The 24,211-nt window shown below is 41.2% G+C and overlaps 1 protein-coding gene across 2 annotated transcripts in view; it reads left to right on the plus strand.

Moving 5' to 3' along the window:
* ZMPSTE24 (zinc metallopeptidase STE24) overlaps window positions 3,161-24,211 on the plus strand; it is a 48,825-nt gene continuing 27,774 nt past the window's right edge. Inside the window, exons 1-5 of one of the 2 annotated variants that reach the window (XM_021096012.1) lie at window positions 3,161-3,520; window positions 6,299-6,445; window positions 14,774-14,860; window positions 20,547-20,663; window positions 23,604-23,756. In XM_021096012.1, coding sequence (XP_020951671.1) covers window positions 3,398-3,520; window positions 6,299-6,445; window positions 14,774-14,860; window positions 20,547-20,663; window positions 23,604-23,756 — 627 coding nt within the window. In that variant the 5' untranslated portion in view covers window positions 3,161-3,397. The remainder of the gene's footprint in view (window positions 3,521-6,298; window positions 6,446-14,773; window positions 14,861-20,546; window positions 20,664-23,603; window positions 23,757-24,211) is intronic. The other variant, XM_021096013.1, reaches the window with a different exon arrangement.

The following is a 24,211-nucleotide window of genomic DNA, read 5'->3' on the forward strand; positions in this document are numbered from 1 at the left end:
GTGGGGTCATCACAGAGCCATATAAAAAAAGAAGATGGCTTAAAAAAAAAAAAGAGTTCCTGTTGTGGCTCAGTGGTAATGAAGCTGACTGGTATCCATAAGGATGCAGGTTTGATCCCTAGTCTTGCTCAGTGTGTTAAGGATCCGGCATTGTCATGAGCTGTGATGTAGGTCACAGATGCAGACTGGATCCCTTGTTGCTGTGGCTGTGGTGTAGGCCAGCAGCTGCAGCTCCAATTTGACTTCTAGCCTGGGAACCTCCATATGCTGCAGGTGTGGCCCTAAGAAGACCGAAAAAAAAAAAAAAAAAAAAAAGGATGGCTGGCCTAGAGGACAAGGAGTTTCAGGGTGACTGAAGAACTAGCTATTTCTAGAGCTACAACAAAGAACATTGTTTTTGGGGAAGGACACAGTAACTTCCTCCTCAAATCAGCTTTAATTCGTGATGTGAACAGAACAGATGGGAGTTATCAACAGTGTGCATTATCTGACAGTGTAGGTGGGAAGGTTTTTAACTATGCTGCTGAAGGAGTGCCATGCAATCTTTTAACGTCAATGTCTCAATCTTTTGTGCTAAATTTCAGTGCCTTTCCACATAGTTCCAGTGTTCTTGTCTTGGTTAATGCTCTGGGGTATATTGAAAGAAAGTCAGAAGGGCCTAGAAGAGTTGAGTGATTCAGGTAATGAAGGGCCTTAAAGTTGATCCTATACTGTTGGGAATGCCCCACTGTGGGTTTTTAACAGGGGAGTAACATAGAGCTGGTAGTCTGGGCGGGAGACAGAGAATAAAATGAGCTTGGATTTCCCTAGTGGCCTAGTGGTTAAAGGATCCAGCATTGTCACTGCTGTGGCTCAGATCATAGCTGTGGCATGGATTTGATCCCTGGCCTGGGAATTTCTGCATGCCACAGGCATAGCTAAAAAAAAAAAAAAAAAAAATGAATATGGCAAGCTAGATGCAAAAAGTAAAACAGGTTGGCTGCTCTCTTAGGATAGTGTGGTAGAAACTGAGGGGTCACAGTGTGGTAGAAATTGAGGGGTCACAGTGTTTCTGGCTCTCAGTTCCCCAGAAAAGATGTGTGACCCACACCACAATTATAAGGGGTCGATACCAAGTATTCATTCTTACTGGGGGTCATTCTTTTCTTGAAATCAAAGCATTTATGTCTAGGGCATCAATTGAGAGATCTTGGATGTTTCGCACACAGAGAATCAAGGCAAACTAAGAAAAGGGCTTGAGAGCCATTTTATCATTCAGGCTAGGCGGGGTGGACACCTTACCCCAGTGTCCACCACCCTAGGGAGGAGAAGCCTTATCCACCAAATTCAGTCTCTCTTCTTTGGCAAACCCTGACAATAGCCTGTTTTGAGGATCTCACTTCAGTTTCCACATAGACCGTCCCATCTGTTAACACTATCCTTCTGAAAAAGGTGACAAGTTACTATTTACTTTCCATAATTTACTTCTCCCTCCAGTGCTACTTCCCTAGTGCAAGCCACCATTATCTCTCACTAGGATTCACAAAATGGCCTTCAAACTGGACTCTCTGCTTCCATCTGTGTCTCCATTCAGTTTATTCTCTAGCTGGTAGCTAAAAAGATCACGTGACTCTTCTGCTCAAAACCTTTCAACGGCTTATTATTTCACTCTGATTAAAGATCAAGGTTTTTAAAAAAAATTTTTTTTTGGGGTCTTTTTAGGTCCACACCCACAGCATATGGAGGTGCCCAGGCTAGAGGTCCAACCGGATCTGCAGCCGCCGGCCTACGCCAGAGCCACAGCAATGTTGGATCCCTAACCCACTGAGCAAGGCCAGGGATAGAACCTGCATCCTCATGGATTCTAGTCAGATTCACTTCTGTTGAGCCATGACGGGAACTCCCAAGGTTTTTTTGTTTGTTTTTCTCTGTTTTTTTTTTTAGCTTTTTAGGGTCACACCAGCCACATATGGAAGTTCCCAGGCTAGGGGTCATATCAGAGCTACAGCTGCTGGCCTACCACAGCCAGGGAAAAGTCAGATCTAAGCCGGGTCTGGGACCATGTGTAGCTTGAAACAACTTGGGATCCTTAACCCACTGAGCAAGGCCAGGGATCAAACTGCATCTTTATGGATACTAGTTGGGTTCTTAATCCCCTGAGCCACAGCAGGAACTCCCAACGACTTTTAATTACACCGGGCACTCTCACTAAGAGGTATTTAGGAGTTGAGAAATTTGAGATATTTGGTTGCAGTTGTTTACTGCAACACATCTTTGGCATTACAATATTACTTTAAATATTTCTTAGTTGCGGCTGCAGATTTAGCTCAATTTATTGTAAATAATAATTATGCAAATTAACACCAGTCTCTGTGTCAAACCACCTAACTAAATCAGACTTATCTTCAATCAGAAAAACGTTCAAGTCAAATCAATGTGTTAACAGGCATTACTGTGAGCATGTTGCATTTCTGAATTCCAAGACAAACATGGCACTGAGCCTTGATAGGAATTTGTCTCTAGAAAAACACTTTCACTTCAGGTATTTCTAACCTAGCTATCCTTGCTTTACCCAACAGCACACTCCCTTAGGCAAAATGCTGCCTCTGACTTTGCTTGGGACGGAAGAGTTGAGATCTTTAAAGGAAAATTCTCATTACTACCACCAACATGCCCAAATTCAGAACAGCCCAATACAGGCCAAGATACTGCACTTATAACGTCTAGTACTGCTCTTAACTATCCTTTTAGTCTTTTAAGATATCCCATGGATGTACAGACCACAGTCTGAGAAGCACTAGTTCAGAGGAATGATTTCTAGAGCCTGGGAAGTCGGCTCTTCTCTGATTCTTCCCAGCTACCTCACGGCGGGATCCGTGGCCCACTCTGTCCGTTCTGGCTTAGCCTCTAATACCAGTGGGATGTTCCCGGCCGCGGAAAGCACGGCACAGGCTGCACCCAGGCAGGGCATGCCCTAGAACGAAGAAAAGTAATTGCAACTCGGGAGGCTAGAAAGTCGAGAGCTCAGCATCTCAGTCGGGCCCTGGAGGGAAACCGGAACCCTCGGCATAGACCCTAGGTGGACGGGAGCGGGAAGAAAGTTGGTGCAGCTCAGGGGGCGCAGGGGCGGGCAGAGGCCGGAACTCCGCGTCTGGGCGCCCGCCCTCCTGGGGCCGGAAGTCAGAAAGGCGGGGCTTATCTTGCCTCCAGGCCCTGGGCGGCCCCAGGGTGCGTCAGCATGGGGAAGAGTGTTCATGTAACACTGCAGGCTGAGCGAAGGGAGTGGGATGGGCCGGGTGTCGGTATAGGGGCGCTCGGAAGGGACGAATATCGCTGTGACACTGCGGGGACGCTTTGAGGGGACCGGAGTCGGTGTGGCACCAGTGCACGCTGAAGAAGCCGGCGGAGCCGGGTGGCCATGGGGATGTGGGCGTCGCTGGACGCTATGTGGGAGATGCCCGCCGAGAAGCGTATCTTCGGGGCTGTGCTGCTCTTCTCCTGGACAGTGTATCTTTGGGAGACCTTCCTAGCACAGCGGCAGGTGAGCCTAGACAGGGCCCACCTGACCCGACACCCGGTCAGCTCTAGGCCAGCCTCAATCTCGACCCCAAGTACCTGGATGATTGCTGCGACCCCAGCACCAGCTTCGACCTTCTGGGTCCCTACTGAGCCTCCTAACCTGGCCCAATGGCGGGGTTGGCCTGGAGAGGATCTGGTGCCTCAGGACCTTTTCCCGCAACGTAGTCATGGGATCCGGGTAGGTTAGGGCCTGATGAAAGGCAAGGCAGGGCTGCCGGCTTGTCAGGCCTCAGCTCTTGTAGCTGCCCAAAGCTTCCTTAGGATTCTTGGCCTTAGACGTACCTCCTTTATTTTTGGCAGCAACCCATAAGTCTTCACAAGGAAGATGCAAAAATTTTTGAATTACAGCTTCTCCTTGTCCTTTGTGTCATGTTCACATCAACCATAGGACTCCTGAAAATAAAAAATTCACAGTCCTTCCAAGGACTCTTTCCTTAAAAAAAAAAAAAAAAAAGTATATTCTTATTGTTCCAAAAACAATATTTTCTTGTTTTTCTTAAAAGCATCTTTGTTGTTTTTGTTCAAATAGTTTAAACAGTAAAGTAGAAAGTGAAAGTTACTTAACAGTACCTTGGCAAGATATAATAAACAGTTTGATGGATGAGAGAGTTGAATTTTTTTTTGGTTTTACAGCCACTCCTGTGGCATATAGAAGTTGCTGGGCCAGGAATAAAATTGAAGCAGCAGCTGAGGCCTATGCCACAGCCACATACGAGACCCAAAGCTTGTGGCAACACTGGATCCTTAACCCACTGAGCGAGCCCAGGGATGGAACCCGAATCTTCAGGGACACTATGTTGGATTCTTAACTTGCTGAGCCACAACGGGGACTTCGAGAGCTGAACTTTTAAATGAGATGGATTTTAAGTAACCACTTTATTGCAGTCTTTCACTGGCTGGTTTGCTTTACCTACGTTGTTCCATGCTGTCACTGAATTACATCAGTGGTTAGGATAACCTTTTTTATTTATCTATTTATTTTTTTGTCTTTTTGCTATTTCTTTGGGCCGCTCCCGAGGCATATGGAGGTTCCCAGGCTAGGGATCGAATTGGAGCTGTAGCCACTGGCCTACGCCAGAGCCACAGCAACGCAGGATCTGAGCCGCGTCTGCAACCTACACCACAGCTCACGGCAACGCCGGATCGTTAACCCACTGAACCACGGCAGTGACCGAACCCGCAACCTCATGGTTCCTAGTCGGATTCGTTAACCACTGCCCCACGATGGGAACTCCAGGATAACCTTTTTTTTTTTTTTTTTTTCTTTGTCTTTTTGCTATTTCTTGGGCCGCTCCCTCGGCATATGGAGGTTCCCAGGCTAGGGGTCCAATCGGAGCTATAGCCACCGGCCTACGCCAGAGCCACAGTAACGCGTGATCCAAGCCGCGTCTGCAGCCTACACCACAGCTCACGGCAACGCCGGATCCTTAACCCACTGAGCAAGGCCAGGGATCGAATCTGCAACCTCATGGTTCCTAGTCAGGTTCGTTAACCACTGTGCCACGACGGGAACTCCTGAAACCTTTTTCTTGAATATTACAGTCTTTTTTCTCTACAGTTTCTTTTCTCAGTTTACATTCTTTATGACTCTTTAAAAATTTTAATGTTTCTCTGTCTGTCAAAGCCTGGATTATATATAAAGCTCTTTTTGTAGTCTAGGGATATTCATAGAGGTGTTAAGCTGTATAGCACTATGTTCCCTAACTAATTCTTAGGATAGCTTCTTTAGTACAGAATCTTGTAAGTCTAGAGAAGGGCTAGACACAGTATATGATGTCCAAATTGAGGATGAGGTACTGAATACTTGTCTATCCTACTTTAATTATAAGCCTAGTTATTGTCACTACTTTTCGATAATGTCTTTATTCAGTGATGCTTTAATGTAATGTCTTTTATCAAGGGTTTGGTAAGGTGCCCAATAATAAATAGAGAAGCCATTTATTGTAAAACCATTGTAGAAGATGCTGTCCATTATATTGTTTGGTATGTGTTCCTTGTATTATGTCCCAAATTTTTAGTATTCGGCGTAATAGGAAAGTTTGTTTTTCTTGAAGATCGGATCTGTTTCTGTCATTCTTCAAATTTCCCTTAATTTTGGCTTTTAGGGACAGATTTAATGACTAGCCACAATATCTGTTAATACTCAGGGTTAGCATATTTACTTCTTTCTACTGTCCATGGCTTTGTTTTCTGTGTTTTAGGATGTTTGTTTTACCTGGAATAAGTGGTACTCTTTGTGATGTTACAATTTTGGTGTATATATGCAAACTAAAATATGGCAACAGCCTCGGTTTTGCTTTTTTTTTTTTTTAGGGCCACTTGGCATATGCAAGTTCCCAGGCTAGAGATTGAATTGGAGCTGTAGCTGCTGGCCTATACCACAGTCACAACAATGCGAGATCCTTAACCCACTGAGTAGAGCCAGGGGTCAAACCTACATCCTCACGGATCCTAGTTGGATTCACTACCCCTGAGCCACAACAGGAATTCCCGACAGCCTTGGTTTTAATTTCACCTAGTCAGCTGGTCTCGGTTTCCCTTGTTCTTCTTTTGCATTTCTGCACCAGTTGTCAACATACTTGATCAAATGCAATATTCGTGTATGTATAAAGCAAATTATGTTATTTGATTGGTGTTGGTGTTACGATCACCATTCAATGTCTGCTCGTAAATGACTATTGTAATAAATAATGAGTTCATTTGACTGTTTCCTTAAGGTGTTTTCTTCAAAATGTTTCAGAGACGGATATATAAAACAACAACTCATGTACCACTGGAGTTAGGACAGATCATGGATTCAGAAACATTTGAGAAATCTCGACTGTATCAGCTGGATAAAAGTACTTTCAGCTTCTGGTCAGGACTCTATTCAGAGATTGAAGGCACTGTGAGTAATTTACTCATCGGAGAGACAGTCTGTCAAATTATTTAATACTTTATAGTGTTTATTTTCATTTCTTTATTTTTGTATACAAAAGAGGGTGCCACACCTACAAATCCAAGAATGCTTTCTTACCCTTTGTTATTGATAGTAATGCATGTGGAGCAAAAGAGGCAGAAACAATAACTCTCAGTTGAAAATTGTGGAATATGGTAACTGTCACTCTGAGGCCAGGTATGAAAAAGAATCTTAAGTTGTAAGCTATTTTTATCTTAATCCTAACTTGCCTTCCTGTCTCTCTCTCTCTCTCTCTTTTTTTTAATGACCATACCTGAGACATTTGGAAGTTCTCCGGACAAGGACTGAATCTGAGCCATAACTGTGATCTATGCCACTGCTGCAGCAATGCCAGATCCTTTAACCTACTACTCCAGGCTGGGGATCGAATCTGTGCCTCTGCAGCCACCCCCAAGCTACTGTAGTCAGATATATATATATATTATTTTTTTTTTTTTTAGCAAATGTATTTTTTTCTTATAATGATTTTTATTTTTCCATTATAGCTGGTTTACAGTGTTCTGTCAATTTTCTAGTGCACAAAAAGGTGACCCAGTTCACACATACATGTGTACATTCTTTTTTCTCACATTATCATGCTCCATCACAAGTGACCAATGTAGTTCCCAGTGCTATACAGCAGGATCCAATTGCTTATTCATTCCAAAGGCAATGGTTTGCATCTATTAACCCCAAATTCCCAGTCCCTCCTACTCTCCCCCCCACTCCCCCCAACCCCTGGCAACCAAGTCTATTCTGCAAGTCCATAATTTTCTTTTCTGTGGAAAGTTACATTTGTACCATATATTAGATTTCAGATATAAGTGATATCATATGGTATTTGTCTTTCTTTTTTTTTTTTTTTTGTCTTTTTGTCTTTTTGCTATTTCTTGGACCGCTTCCGAGGCATATGGAGGTTCCCAGGCCAGGGGTTGAATCAGAGCTGTAGCCGCTGGCCTACGCCAGAGCCACAGCAACGCAGGATCTGAGCCGCGTCTGCAACCTACACTACAGCTCACGGCAACGCCGGATTGTTAACCCACTGAGCAAGGGCAGGGACCGAACCGCACCTCATGGTTCCTAGTCGGATTCGTTAACCACTGCGCCACGACAGGAACTCTGGTATTTGTCTTTCTGACTTCACTTAGTATGAGAGTCTCTAGTTCCATCCATGTTGCTGCAAATGGCATTATTTTGTTCTTTTTTATGGCTGAGTAGTATTCCATTGTTTATATATACCACATCTTCTTAATCCAGTCATCTCTCAATGGACACTTAGGTTGTTGCCTTGCAGTCAGGTTCTTAACCCATTGTACCACAGTGGGAACTCTCCTGCCTCTGTCTTAACTCTGCAACCTGTCATCCACATTGCAGCCAAAGGAACCCTGAAGCACAGCACTGATCATGTTATTCTCCTATGTATGACCTTTCACTGGCTTGATTTCTCCCTCAGGGTAAAGTCCAAATTTCTTGGCATGATTTATGAGATTCTTTTGATTTGGCCATTGCTTATTTGAGCTCATCTTTTTTTTTTTTTTTTTTTTGCAGCCACACCTGTGTCATATGGAAGTTCCTGGGCCAGGGGTGAATCAGAGTGACGGCTGAAGCCTATGCTGCAGCCACAGCAACACTGGATCTGAGCCCCATCTGTGACCTATGCTACAGCTTGGAGCAACACCAGATCCTTAATCCATTTAGTGAGGTCAGGGATCAAACCTGCATCCTCAGGGAGACTACATCAGGTTCTTAACCCACTGAGCCACAATGGGAATTCTAGCCTCATGTTTTTATTCCTTCCCCAAAATTCTTTGCATTTTTTTTTTTTTTTTGGCCATGCCTGTGACATGTGGAAGTTCCTGAACCAGGACTGAACACATGCCATGGCAGCAACCTGAGCCACAGCAGTGATGCATCAGGTCCTTAACCCACTGAGCCACAAAGGACCTCCTTTTCCATTTCTTTATTGTCCATCTCATACCCAGCTTGGTTTCTTATGACCTTGAGTCCTTTTATATGCTGTTATCTCTGTCTGGGGCACCCCTCCTCTCCCCCTTCATCTCCACTCTCTCCCTGGGGCCTGATTAATCCCCACTCTTCCATTAGGATTCAGCTGAGGCACCTCTTCTAAGAAACCATTTGAAACTTCCCCATCCCTCAAGTCTGGATAAGGTTCCGTTCCATTATTATTCCTACCAGAGTACTTATCACATTGTATTGAATTTGCCTGTTTCGCTGACAGACTGGTAGTTTTAAGAGGTAGGGTACTTTAAGGTCTTGTTCATTATTTTCTGCTTAGTACCTGGCATATAATAAGCATATAATTCACAGTTATTGAATGAAATAATGAGTGATAGATAATTTTTTTCTTAGTAAAACAGGGCTGGTCTTCCCCCGTGCTGAAAGAGGAGAGGCTATGAAGTACAGAGCCGTGTTTCTCAGTCTTCTTTTCATGATCTCCCCTGACCCATCACCCTGGCACCTCTGTAACCATTTTTTTCCCTGATTGCCCCTCCATGAAATTTTAATACCATAGATATACTGTAGGCTGTATGTCTGTTCCGGTACTGTATGTACACACACACACACACACACACACACACGTATATTTATTAAATGTAAAATGAGGAAGATTTTTTTCATACACACCCCCAAAAAACAATTCTTGGTTTTACACCCCTAAGAACAATTGAAAGTGCATAGTGTTGAGGTTAAGAGCTGACTCTGAACTCAGGTGGCTTGAGTTTGAATCTCAGGTCTACCATACCAGTTCATGAAAGCCTCTACACCATTGTTTTGTTCTTGGTATATGTCACATATCCACTGGTAGACATTCCAAAGTTCTTTGGGCAATGTGGGTTCAACTGCACCTTTGAGGCCCTCACGGCCTCTTTCTCCTGCAAAGCAGTGTGTTTCAAAATAAGAAACCAACTCTTGAGGCAGATCATCTGTCAGCTCAAAAAAGCCATCAATAACATTGCTAACTGGAGGAAATGCTAACAAATTTCAACCAGTTGAAACCAAATTGTGAAACCAAAAACTGTCAACCAGTTATTTTACCTTTCACGGCAAAATTGCCTTAACAGCCATTTAGTTATGTAGCAAAAATGTTTGCAGCAACATATTTAAAGCAAAGAAGCTTATGGTGAAAATACTGGACATGTGAAAATAATTGAGATTGGCTATCATAATTGTTTCATCAGTTAAAGAGAAGAAACTGGCCGTTTGCAGCTTTCTTAAATGATTACTGAATTGTCTAGCTAGTCACAAAATTTGCATTGACAAATATAGAATAGTAAGGCTAGTGTGGTTAGAACCAAGCTACTAGGAACCTCTCCAGTTTCCTCAAGATTGTGGAAAATGACAAAGACTCTGGAAAAGATTTAATTTGGCATTTTAGAAAAATTAATAAATCGTCTGAAGATTTCATTGCTAGTAATTAGTCTTTTCATTATTGATTTTTTATTATATTTTTACCTGTCTAAGCCAGGTTTAGCTACTGAGATATTGAAATATTAAAATTCAGTACCTTCCAGCCAAGCCAGGAAATGTAACATTATGGTGGATTATATTTGGCTTTGTTTAATTTACCTGAAGCATTTCTTCTGGTAGACAAGGCCCAAGTAGGAAATCAGCCTTGAGATGGAAGTAGAGGTGGTGATTTTAGACACAGTTCTATTTCCTCACTGATATTTGATTCTTTAAACTTCTTTCACTCACTCCCACAAGGCCATTATACAATGACAGGAAATATACTTTCAGTCTCCTTGGTTGTCACTGGTAAACAGTTCCAAGAAAGATGGGTAATAGTTTGGTTATTACAGTTGGTGACCATGGGAATGGCTCAGTTTGTTCCAGGAGATGACAGATATAGGGAGGATCCATATAAGGAGGGCTTTGAAATGTGCTGTGGCTCAAACTAGAAGCAGAACTGATGGACTAATGCTGGGAATAGTACTAGTCATCATTATAATAATTGTATGGCTAGTGATTCTCACTTCAGTTTTTTTTTTTTTTTTTTTTTTGTCTTTTTTTGCCATTTTCTTGGGCCGCTCCGTGGCATATGGAGGTTCCCAGGCTAGGGGTTGAATTGGAGCTAGGCTGCTGGCCTACGCCACAGCCACAGCAATGCCGGATCCAAGCTGCATCTGTGACCTACACCACAGCTCACGGCAACACGAGATCCTTAACCCACTGAGCAAGGCCAGGGATCGAACCCTCAACCTCATGGTTCCTAATCAGATTCAGTAACCACTGAGCCACGACGCCAGGAACTCCTTGTTTCTGTTTTATAAGTTCTTTTGTATCATTTTATTAGATTCCACATAAAAGTGATAGTATGTTCTATTTGTCTTTGTCTGACTTACTTCGCTCAGTTCGATACTGTTTTGTTTGATGTTTACAACAGTGCTCTAAGGTAGAAAGTAGAGGCATTATTATTCTCTTTTTATGGATGAGAAGCAAATGCTCAGAGAAATTAAATGGCTTGCCCATGTAATGGCCAGGTGACACTGACAAATGAGAGAACCAAATTTCAAACTCTGCTCTTCTGAGTCTTTAAAATCACGTTGGAGAAAGCATTCCTAAAACTCTAGGGACTGCAACATGAATGTGCCAAATTATTCCTTGGGGAATTAGTAAACTCCATTTACTATTAGATGGGAAGCATTTTGTGTTACTTTGAAATCCTATTCTATTTGAAAACAAGTTCCTTAATTACTATTTTGTGTTGATTAAAATTAATTGGTTTGTAAGCTTTGGTCACAAAGAACAAGTGCAAAGATTAATTTGGACTTTTTTTTTTTTGCCACAGTACTTTTTACCTGAGGGAACATAAGAGGCCCATGTGACCAATTATAGATGCCATTGTTCACACAAACGTGACAGAACACCCAGAGATATAATGTCCCCCATTTCTGAGACAAACTTTCCTGATATCTCATAGGTGTCAATCAAGAGCCCTCTTTAGAAATGGAATGGCTGGGGGGAATAGAGTAGGGCACAGAAGAAAAGTTCAAATTGTAGCTTCCCTAATTTCTGCTTGTTTCTTAGTGAGCAGTTTAGCTTGAGTCTCATTTTTTCTCCTCTTTAAGATGAGAAGTAAATAGATATTAAACCATATATCATATGGCTTGTAGCAGGGACCAAGCAGGTAAGATAATATAAATGAGGCAATTAGTGCAGTGCTTGACTCATGGCAGTTACTTAGTCATTGGGTTTTCTGGGGCAAGTTTAATGTCTCTGAGTTTCATTTGCCTTATTTATAAAACAGAGATGACTGTGCTCCCTGCCCTGCTTTTCAAGACTTCGATGAAATAGTGCATGTAGGAGCATGGGACTTGTTTTTGATGGCATCACTAGTTATTTTTACAGGAAAAGCTATCACTATAAAGAAACTTAACTGTTTACGGTGTCTTGTTGTTCATTCTCCAAAGCATGCTAAACAAGGTTTGCAGCAGCAGTTTCCAAATGGATTCTTAAATGCATTCAAAGTTTATATTAAAGCTATCCCTTGACACTTACTTAAAAGCTGGACTTTTAATAATAGGTGTTCTAGCCTTTCCCCAGAAGCATTATAAATCTTTATTTCTGCATTATTTATTAGTACTGAGAATAGGATGAAGGAAATGTCGTCCTAAGGCAATTAGTTCAAGACGTGGAGCATTTACCATATACAGTAGCGCCAAAGCATGTCCTTTGGGAAAACAGAGTTTATATCCAAGATTGAGTTATTAAAGTCAAGTGGAAATAGCTGGGTATAGAGTTAAGGGGGTCTTTTGAAAAGCAGTTTATTAAAACAGTCATTTTCAAACTTTGGTGTATATCACATTTAACTGGAGACCGTCAGGCCTCACTTCTGGATTCAATAGTTCTGGGGTGGAGCCTGAGACTGCATTTCTATCACATTCCCAGATGTTGTTGCTGCTCTCCAGAGATCATATTTGAGACCTGGGGTGTTTTTATCAACCGTGCATACTGGTAAAAATATGAAAGATGAATAGCATCAAGTGTGAGATTGTGGGGAAACAGAAATACTCAAGTACTGCTAATGGGAGTGTAATTTGGCATAAACACTTTAGAGAACAAGCTGATAGTACTAAATGAAGTTACAACTCACCATGTATAGATCTAAAATGTAGAGTATAAAATGCAAGTTGTAGAATGATGTCATTTTTATATATTCTTAAAAAGCACATATAGGAGTTCCTGTCGTGGTGCAGTGGTTAACGAATCCGACTAGAGACCATGAGGTTGCGGGTTCAATCCCTGGCCTTGCTCAGTGGGTTAAGGATCCGGCGTTGCCGTGAGCTGTGGTGTGGGTTGCAGACGCGGCTCGGATCCCGCGTTGCTGTGGCTCTGGTGTAGGCTGGTGGCTACAGCTCCGATTCAACCCCTAGCCTGGGAACCTCCATATGCCGCGGGAGAGGCCCAAGAAAAGGCAAAAAGACAAAAAAAAAAAAAAAAAAAAAAAAAAAAAAAAATTGGAGTTTTCATTTGATTGTGGAGAAAGACAACAAGTTACAACTAAGAGTTAAGGGGTTGAGGGAGTTCCCGTCGTGGCGCAGTGGTTAACGAATCCGACTAGGAACCATGAGGTTGCGGGTTTGGTCCCTGCCCTTGCTCAGTGGGTTAACGATCCGGCGTTGCCGTGAGCTGTGGTGTAGGTTGCAGACGCGGCTCGGATCCCGCGTTGCTGTGGCTCTGGTGTAGGCTGGTGGCTACAGCTCCGATTCAACCCCTAGCCGGGAACCTCCATATGCCGCGGGAGCGGCCCAAGAAATAGCAACAATAACAACAACAACAACAAAAAAGACAAAAGACAAAAAAAAAAAAAAAAAAAAAAAAAAGAGTTAAGGGGTTGAAAGAAATGTAATATGGAAATAAAATGAGTCCAGAAAGAATTTTTTAAAAAAGCATATATAAACTACTATATTATTTGTAGATACATATGAAATATAAGATAGTACCCCAAACCCTCAAAGCCATAAGGAACTATTTCTGAACCAATGAGAATGTTGTGCTTCTGACCAAGTGGTCATTGTGTTCCCAAGGTGCCACAGGTGAAGAAATAATACATTAACCCTTCTGTGCAAAATGATTCCACAAGCTTGGTATCTGTTGTGGGAAGTTGTGTTTCATAAGCATATATTTTAAGGGTCGTTTTCCCTTGTACATATGTCTTATTCGTTTGGTCAATATCTGTGTTCACTTATCTGCCCAAGACAAAGGGTAGTGCTGAGAAAGGGGCCTACTCTTATGAAACCCTGACTCCTACCTCAGGATTCACTTTTTCCTTACCTGAAGAAGGCTCAGATAACCCATTCTATCCCCAGTTTGGTAAGCGGATATAATTCTCTATTTATACTGATACTTTGTCCTGACTGAAAAGGGCTGTTTCCTTTAAAGGAAAAAGCCAGTTATGGAGCCATAAAGTCTGGCTCAGATTCCATTTCTGTCACTCATTGGCTTGGAATTTTAGACAAGTTGCTTAGCTTTTCTAAGTTTAGTTCCTGATTCTTTTTTTTTTTATGTTATTCAATGAATTTATTACATTTATAGTTGTACAATGATCATCACAACTCAATTTTATAGCATTTCCATCCCAAACCCCCAGTGCATCTCCCCACCCCCCCAAACTGTCTCTTTTGGAAACCGTAAGTTTTTCAAAGTCTGTGAGTCAGTATCTGTTCTGCAAAGTTCATTGTGTCTTTTTTTCAGATTCCACATGTAAGTGATAGCATTTGATGTTGGTGTCTCATTGACTGATTTCACTTAGCATGATAATTTCTAGGTCCATCCATGTTGCTAAAAATGCCCATATTTCTGTCCTTTTAATGGCTGAGTAATATTCCATTGTGTATATTCTTTATCCTCTCCTACGCTGATGGACATTTAGGTTTTTTCCATGTCTTGGCTATTGAAAATAGTGCTGCAGTGAATATCGGAGTACATGTGTCTTTTCGAGTCACGGTTTTCTCTGGATAGATGCCCAGGAGTGGGTAGTTCCTGATTCTTAAAGCCTTTGTTGTAGTCTTTTGGCAAAAGTTCTTTTTCTCTAAATATCTTTATTGAGGTAAATTAACATACCACTCAATTCATCCATAAATGGTACAGGCAGAAACCTTTTAATAGTCTAAACTTAGCATCTCATTTAGTTTCTATTTGTCTAAATGCATATTTTCTCCTAAATAAGATAGGTCTCTCTTTTTTTATAACTTATTGTCATATTGTAGTTTCTAGTACTACTTAAATGTAACCAACATATGCTTTGTTTTACAGCTTATTCTTCTCTTTGGAGGAATCCCTTATCTCTGGAGACTCTCTGGGCGATTCTGTGGCTATGCTGGCTTTGGACCAGAATATGAGGTATGTCATTCATTAGCATATATTTAGTGGTCTTTGTTTTTCCTTGGTCAGCTTTATATTAAAGTTATTTTTTGGCTCCTACCATCATTAGGTTTTTCTGCCTGCACAGCCCTTGTCCACCCATGCTGTGTTAGGATAATGCAAGTTACTGTAGCAAACCCCAGAATATCAGTGGCTCATCACATTAGTTTATTAATCACAGAATAGCCCAGTGTGAGGGTTTTGGGTGTTAGCAGGTGCTGTTCTTTTATGCTGCATGTGAGGCATATGGAAGTTCCCAGGCTAGGGGTCAAATCCATGCAGGATCCGAGCAGTGTCTGTGACCCATACCACAGCTCATGGTGATGCTGGATACTTAACCCACTGAGTGAGGCCAGGGATTAAACCCACATCCTTAGGGTTACTAGTTGGGTTCGTTATTGCTGAGCCACAATGGCAACTCCTCTTTTTTTGTTGTTGTTTTTTAGGGCCACACCCGTGGCATATGGAAGATCCAAGGCTAGGGGTCAAATTGGAGCTGTGGCTGCCAGCCTACACCATAGCCATAGCAATGCCAGACCTAAGCCATGTCTGTGACTTAACACCACAGCTCATGGCAACGCCGGATCCCTGACCCACTGAGTGAGGCCAGGGATCGAACCTTTGTCCTCATGGATACTAGTTGGGTTCATTTCCACCATGCCACAACAGGAACTCCAGAACTCCTATTTTTTTTTTACTCTTGATCTATCACTTTGACAAGAGTTTTAAGCTCTAAGGGGACAGAGACCTTACACGTTTTCTTCAATGTTGTCACTTGGGCCTAGAAATTCCGGTCACTTAGCAGGGTCTCCATAAATATTCGTTGAATGAATAACCCAGTCTGTGTGAGTATATAGATGCATAAACACATACACGTATATATACTCTTACCATAATGGGACATAGGTTCTGAGACAATTTTAAATTTAACAATGTTTTAGAGTTCTCTTCCTATTCATTTATATAGATCTTTCTTATTTGTTTTTTGCCATGCTTGTGGCCTGTGGAAGCTCCTGGGGCCTATGGAAGCTCCTGGGGCAGGGATTCAACCTGCATGACAGCAGCGACTCAGGCTGCTGTGGTGACAATGCCAGATCCTTAACCTGCTGAGCCACCAGGGAATTCTGAGATCTTTGTTTTCTTCAATGGCTGCATGGTACTGGCAGTCCTCACTCTGCACCATTCTGATATACACGTATTTCAGTTACCATGGTTTCGTTAAATAACTCCAGTCCCTCGACAACACAGTTCAAATTTCATTTACCACAGAATGTTATGCAAATAGCTACATGAAATACGAACATCCCTGCTCACTCTGGAGTCCACGAAGCACTGTGCAAACAAACAAAAAACCCAATTTCTTCACTAAAAAGAAGAGGAATTCTGGTGGTCCAGCAGTTAAGGACTCAGTGTTGTCACTTCTGAGGCAGGTTTAATCCCTGCCTGAGAACTTCTGCATGCTGTGGGTATAGCCAGAAGAAAAGAACTAGGTGGATCTCAGCTTATCCTTAGGCATAGGCACTGTATCTTTTGGCAAGATTTTCTGCTTTCTAAACTACCAACAAGTGGTCTCATAATCAGTGTCCTTATCTTTGACAGTGAGGTTTGGCCCAGCCTTTTTCAGCAAATAATGGACTTAATGACTCAGAATGCTCCAGAGTTCTGTTGCTACATTATGAATATGAGATGGAGTGAGTAGGTTCATCTCAGATAAGAAGTGAACAGCCACTCAGGATGTTTTGGTCTGGATCACTGCCCTCTTGTTGAAGGACTTTATAATGTTCTGTGTCCTGGAGGCTTGAAATGTTCAGTGATAAGGCTAGAGCCCATAACTTACTGCCTTTGAGATGCTGTGAGTCAGAACCTGTCCTTTCACTGTATGGTCTCTCTTATTCCTAGGATGTTTTCCCTTTCTGAGTCAGAATTGGAGATTTTCTGAGAAAAGCTACTGGAGGTTTGCATACCTCCAGTTTCCCTGGTGTGACTGCCACACCTCCTTTTTTCAGCAGGAATGTTTTCTTTCCTTAACTCAGTCACCTTTCTAAGCTTTAGCTCCCCGTTTGTCAGTTAGGAATAGGAAGTCTTAGAGAAGAGTAGTAAAAAGTAGCATTTTGAAGTTGGATTATAAGAATTTTTAAGAGCATAATGAATTTGAAGTCTTACATGAGAGAGCCATTAGGAGGGTTTTTTTCTGGTTTGTTTTTCATTTTCTTTTGTTTTGGCCATGCCCATGGCATGTAGAAGTTCCCGGGCCAGGGATCAAACCCAAGCCACAGCAGCAACCCAAGCTGCTGCACTGACAATGCCAGATCCTTAACCCATTGCACCATAAGAGAACTCCAACAAGTTCTTTAAGTAGAGAAGTAGAGTTTTAGATTTATCTGGTATGTATGTAGGATGGGTTGGAAGGGGAGGGATTAATGGACTCAAGGTGTTTTATTTTTATTTTTTAATTTTTGTTTTTTTTTTATTAATGTTATTATTTTTTTAGGGCCATACCTGTGGCATATGGAAGTTCCCAGGCTAGGGGTCGAATTGGAGCTACAGCTGCCAGCCTGCACCACAGCAACACTAAATCCGAGCCGTCTGTGACCTATACCACAGCTCATGGTAATACCAGATCCATAACCCACTGAGTGAGACCAGGGACCGAACCCACATTCTCGTGGTTCCTAGTCAGATTCGTTTCCACTGCACCACAACAGGAAATCCCTCAAGGTGTTTTAAATTAATTCAAGGCTATAGACATAGATGATTTACATATTAGTGTGCAGAAGGAACCTGCATTGATGGTATATGTTGATAAACTAAGAAAAATGGGGAGTGTTTCAGAAGACTGTAGATGAGCAAAGTCTAGATTTTCAAAAGGAGAAATGGGTAGATTCTGTGCTGAATGTGAAACTTGATGCCAATGCCTTATCACAATTCTTAAATGAATTATTAAAGAAGAGATTTGTGAACTTTTAGAAAAGGTTGAGAGCCCAGTTATAATCCAGGGTGACTTGTGAAGGGCACATGATAAAACATTTTGTAGTTAATCTGAAAAACCAAAGACAGAGGAATAGCCAGAAAAATTCTGAATAAGTAAAATAATGAATGGTAAGTTTTACTCTTAGATATTAGAACATATCCTAAATCTTAAACAATGTATTGGTACCAGAAATAGACCTAAGAGTATAGGTAATCTTGGTATAGGATAAAAGTGCCATTTCAGATCAGTGAGGAAAGTGTGGGTTATAAATTTTCTTAGGACAACTGAGAAAAAAATAAATTCATAGTTTATATCCTCCAGGAAAAAGAAAGACTTAGATGAATTGAATATTTAAATATAAAGAAAGATACCTTGAAAATACTAAAACAAAAAGAAACTGGAGTTCCTGTTACGGCGCAGTGGAAACAAATCCTACTAGGAACCATGAGGATGCAGATTCCATCCCTGGCCTCACTCAGTGGTTAAGGATCCAGCGTTACTGTGAGCTGTGGTGTAGGTCACAGATGGGGCTTGGATCCTGCATTGCTGTGGCTGTGGCATAGGCTGGCAGCTGTAGCTCCAATTTGACCCCTAGCCTGGGAACCTCCATATGCCACGAGTGCGGCTCTAAAAAGGAAAGGAAAGCAAAACAAAACAAAAAAACCCAAAAACCAAAAAGAAACTATAAATTTTAATATGATCTAGAATTTTTAAAGCATGACACCAAAGGTAGAAACCAAGGTGGTAAAATTTGGTAGATTTGCATTAAGGTTTCTCTATGGGATAAACTGGTATTAACAGATTTAAAAGGCAGATTACAAACTGGTAGAAAATTGCCAGTGATTAAGAATTAATATATTTTATAAAGAAAGAATTCTTTATAGAAATGTATTTTTAATCCAAGAATGAAGTATCTAGGAATTGTGCTTGTTTGTTTTGGCTTATCATATCAGATTGGGAAAAAGAAGTTAAAGAATCATAGGACAGAATTGGCGAGGGGAAGGAACCTTCTCACACTGCTGTCAGACTGAAAACTAGTATAGTTTTTCCAGAGGACAGCTGGCAATTTTAGCAAAAATCTTTTGAAAGTTTGACACCAGACATTTCACTTTTATGAATTTATGGGGAATGAATGAAAGGGGTTCATTGTAGCATTAGAATGAATGATACAATGGAAGTATATATAATGGAGCCATTAGCAATGAAGAATTAGACCTATATTATAAATATGGAAAGACAGTCATGATATGTTAAGTGAGAAAAGCAGGTTTTCAGACAATCTGTACAGTATGGTTGTATTTTTGGAAGATTGGATACTGATTCAGTAGTTTTGAGGAAGATCCTGGAATTTGTTTTTGTTCATTTGTTTTATATTTTCATTTTTGGCCGCCCTATGGTTCCTGGGCCAGGGATCAGATCTGAGCTGCTGTTGCAACTTCTGCTGCAACTGCAGCAGCACCGATCCTTTAACCCACTGTGCTGAGTATCGAACCTGCATCTTGGTGCTACAGAGATGCTGCCGATCCCATTGCACCATAACGGGAACTCCTGGGAATCTGTTTTTTAAAAATTTCTCATTTCCTGTTTGAGGACAAATGCTGGAATAAACCACCCTACCCTGTATGTTGTAGCTGGACAAATCTCCTTTCTTCCTCTTTCCTTCTCCCTCTTCCTGTGTTTAAAAATAGTGGCTATATCTTTACTATCAAGTCAGATACACTTTGGTGGTATACTCACACTTAAAATAATTCAGTTTTATGCTGAAGGGTAAGAGGGAGAGTGATAGTGTGGTGGCTCTCTGCCTCTTCTGTGCCTCATCGCCCTTTCCCCCTCCCCACGTATAGCCCTTGTCCTCCACTATTATAGGAAAATGTTTGTAAAGAAAAATGTATTGGCATGTGGGAGTTCCCAGGCTAGGGATCGAATTTGAGCTGCAGCTGCTGGCCTGCACTATAGCCACAGCAACGCCAGATCTGAGCTTCGCCTGCGACCTACATCACAGCTCACGGCAATGCCAGATCCTTTAACCCACTGAGCAAGGCCAGGTATCGAACCCATATCCTCATGGATACTAGTCGGATTTTTAACCCAGTGAGCCACAATGGAAACTCCAGTTATTCTTGAGGGTAATTTTCTCTATTAATTTTGAAAACGTTAGCACACTGCCCCACCTGCCCTGGCCCAGCTTTTTTGGTGCTCGATTAGGTTTCTCTGTCTAGTTCCAACAAGGCCAAGCATCTTGTCATCTTCCACACTTAGGGTGCTTTGTCTTTGTTCTTGTTTTTGCAAACTGTGTGGAATTCTTCTGTGCCTCTTCTCTCTTGTCCCACTCATTTATCTCCTTCTTCAGAGTGGACTTCCATCAGCGGTATAAGCCTTCCTTGAATGCACCAGCATATGGCTGTCTCTCATCTTTAAGTTCTTATATAACCATTTTGTCCATATGACTTCAGTTAACTTTCATAGAGTGCCCTTGTAATAAAAGAGGGAGTGTTTTATTGGCCTTGTTATCTTGCAAGTAAACTCTGAGGGTAGAGGTGATGTTTCAGACCTTGTATTATCCATAGATCAAGCACATTGCTTAAGTTATAGTAAGTACTCAGCAAATACTCACTGCTTTGTTCCCTAATAATTCATTTGAAGAATGAATTAATAATACACTATAAAAACTGCCTTTTTTTCTCTTGTGTTTAGATCACTCAGTCTTTGGTGTTTTTGCTGTTGGCTACACTTTTCAGTGCGTTGACTGGTTTGCCATGGAGTCTTTATAATACTTTTGTGATAGAAGAAAAACATGGTTTCAATCAACAGGTAAGATAGAGAATGCAGATGTTCTCTTTTATTTATTTATTTATATTTAATTAATTAATTTTTCCACTGTACAGCATGGGGGCCAAGATACACTTACATGTATACATTTTTTTTCCCACGTTTTGTTCTGTTGCAATGTAAGTATCTGGACATAGTCCTACACAGCAGGATCTCATTGTAAATCCATTCCAAGTTGTATCCGATAACCCCAAGCTCCCAATCCCTCCCACTCCCCCCTCTCCCCCCAGGCGGCCACAAGTCTATTCTCCAAGTCCATGATTTTTTCTGTGGAAATGTTCATTTGTGCTGTATATTAGATTCCAGTTATAAGTGATATCATATGGTATTTGTCTTTGTCTTTCTGACTTATTTCACTCAGTACAAGAGTCTCTAATTCCATCCATGTTGCTATAAGTGGCATTATGTCATTCTTTTTTATGGCTGAATAATATTCCATTGTGTATATATACTGTATCTTCCTAATCCAGTCGTCTGTCGATGGACATTTGGGTTGTTTCCATGTCTTGGCTATTGTGAATAGTGCTACAATGAACATGTGGGTGCATGTCTCTTTTTCAAGGAAACTTTTGTCTGGATATATGCCCAAGAGTGGGATGGTGGGGTCATATGGAAGTTCTATGTATAGATTTCTAAGGTATCTCCAAAATGTTCTCCATAGTGGCTGTACCAGTTTACATTCCCACCAACAGTGCAGGAGGGTTCCCTTTTCTCCACAACCCCTCCAGCATTTGTTATTTGTGGACTTATTAATGATGGCCATTCTGACTGGTGTGAGGTGGGATCTCATGGTAGTTTTGATTTGCATTTCTCTAATAATCAGTGATGTTGAGCATTTTTTTATGTTTTTGTTGGCCATCTGTGTATCTTCCTTGGAGAACAGTCTATTCAGGTCTTTTGCCCATTTTTCCATTGGGTGATTGGCTTTTTTGCTGTTGAGTTGTATACGTTGCTTGTATATTCTAGAGATTAAGCCCTTGTCCGTTGCATCGTTTGAAACTATTTTCTCCCATTCTGTAAGTTGTCTTTTTGTTTTCTTTTTGGTTTCCTTTGCTGTGCAAAAGCTTTTCAGTTTGATGAGGTCCCATGGGTTTATTTTTGCTCTTATTTCTATTGCTTTGGGAGACTGACCTGAGCAAATATTCATGAGGTTGCTGTCAGAGAGTGTTTTGCCTATGTTCTCTTCTAGGAGTTTGATGGTGTCTTGTCTTACATTTAAGTTTTTCAGCCATTTTGAGTTTATTTTTGTGCATGGTGTGAGGGTGTGTTCTAATTTCATTGCTTTGCATGCAGCTGTCCAGGTTTCCCAGCAATGCTTGCTGAATAGACTTTCTTTTTCTCATTTTATGTTCTTGCCTCCCTTATCAAAGATTAATTGACCATAGGTGTCAGAGTTTATTTCTGGGTTCTCTATTCTGTTCCATTGGTCTGTCTGTCTGTTTTGATACCAGTACCACACTGTTTTGATGACTATGGCTTTGTAGTATTTCTTGAAGTCTGGAAGAGTTATGCCCCCTGCTTGGTTTTTGTTTCTCAGGATTGCTTTGGCAATTCTGGGTCTTTTGTGGTTCCATATAAATGTTTGGATTGTTTGTTCTAGTTCTGTGAAAAATGTCATGGATAATTTGATGGGGATTGCATTGAATCTGTGGATTGCTTTGGGTAGTATGGCCATTTTTACAATATTGATTTTTCCGATCCAGGAACATGGAATATCTTTCCATTTCTTTACATCTTCTTTAATTTCTTTGATTAAAGTTTTATAGTTCTTAGCATATAAGTCCTTTACCTCCTTGGTCAGGTTTATTCCGAGGTATTTGATCTTTTGGGATGCAATTTTAAAAGGTATTGTATTTTTGTATTCCTTTTCTAATATTTCATTGTTGGTATATAGAAATGTGACTGATTTCTGAATGTTAATTTTATATCCTGCTACTTTGCCGAATTTATTAATCAGTTCAAGTAGTTTTTGGGTTGAGTCCTTAGGGTTTTCTATGTATACAGATGTTCTCTGTTTTTTTATTTTTATTTTTTTTTGTCTTTTTGCTATTTCTTGGGCGCTCCCGCGGCATATGGAGGTTCCCAGGCTAGGGGTTGAATCGGAGCTGCAGCCACCAGCCTACACCAGAGCCACAGCAATGCCGGATCCGAGCCGCATCTGCAACCTACACCACAGCTCACAGCAACGCCGGATCATTAACCACTGAGCAAGGGCAGGGACTGAACCCGCAACCTCATGGTTCCTAGTCGGATTCGTTAACCCCTGTGTCACAACGGGAACTCCCAGATGTTCTCTTTTAAATGCAAAGACCTTTTGTGCTTTTGTCTTCTGCGAGTAATAATTAAAACATAATTTGCTATTTTAGAGCATGAGGTAATCAAGAAACTGAAGATATGGTAAAGATCATAGTTTAAAGTCTTGCCATAACCTCTTCTAGCACTAATGTCTAGTGTTTTTCACCTAATAACATTTAAATGAGTGTATTTTAAACTTTGAAGTGCAGGGCATTAATTTATTGTCACTTATTGTCTTAGGCTACCAGTTGTCATATAGTCCCATTGCCTTTTAATTTAAAAAAATGCTTTAATAATGTATCCTTTATTTATTTATTTATTTGATCTTTTTTTTGTCCTTATAGGGCCGCACCTGTGGCATAAGGAGGTTCCAGACTAGGGGGTCCATTCGGAGCTGTAGCTGCTGGCCTATGCCACAGCCACAGCAACTCAGGATCTGAGCTGAGTCTGTGACCTACACCTTAGCTCATGGCAACGCCGGATCCTTAACCCACTGAGTGAGGCCAGGGATCGAACCTGAGCCCTCATGGATGTTAGTCGGGTTCGTTAACCACTAAGTCAGGATGGGAATTCCTGTTTGTTATTTTAAAAGCAGTTTCTCTTGATGAGACCTTTTCTTTTTTTCAGACTTTGGGATTCTTCATGAAAGATGCAATCAAGAAATTTATTGTGACTCAGTGCATTTTATTACCTGTGTCTTCACTTCTACTTTACATTATTAAAATTGGGGGTGACTATTTTTTTATTTATGCCTGGCTGTTCACATTAGTTGTATCTCTGGTAAGTGAAATTTTTGTTTTGGTTTTCTTTTACAATATAAATAGGTGCTCATATAAATTCCCCTTTTGTTTTCTGCTTCTAAGTATAGAAATAGGAAAGTTGGCTCTGACCATAGACTTTCTTCTTCTTTTTTTTTCTTTTTTTCTTTTAGGGCGGTACCTGTGGCTTGTGGAGGTTCCCAGGCTAGGGGGTCTAATCAGAGCTACGGCTGCTGACCTACACCACAGCCACAGCAACTCCAGATCCGAGCTGCATCTTCGACCTATACCATGGCTCATGGCAATGCCAGCTCCTTAACCCACTGAGTGAGCCCAGGGATCAAACCTGCAACCTCTTGATTCCTAGTTGATTCATTTCCACTGCACCATGACAGGAACTCCTAGATTTTCTTCTTATACTGAATCTTACAGATCCTAGAAGCTAGTTGTTACTTTTTTTTTTTTTTTTTTTTTTTT

This window comes from Sus scrofa, chromosome 6 (genome assembly GCF_000003025.6).
Source record: "Sus scrofa isolate TJ Tabasco breed Duroc chromosome 6, Sscrofa11.1, whole genome shotgun sequence".
Classification (NCBI taxonomy): domain Eukaryota; kingdom Metazoa; phylum Chordata; class Mammalia; order Artiodactyla; family Suidae; genus Sus; species Sus scrofa.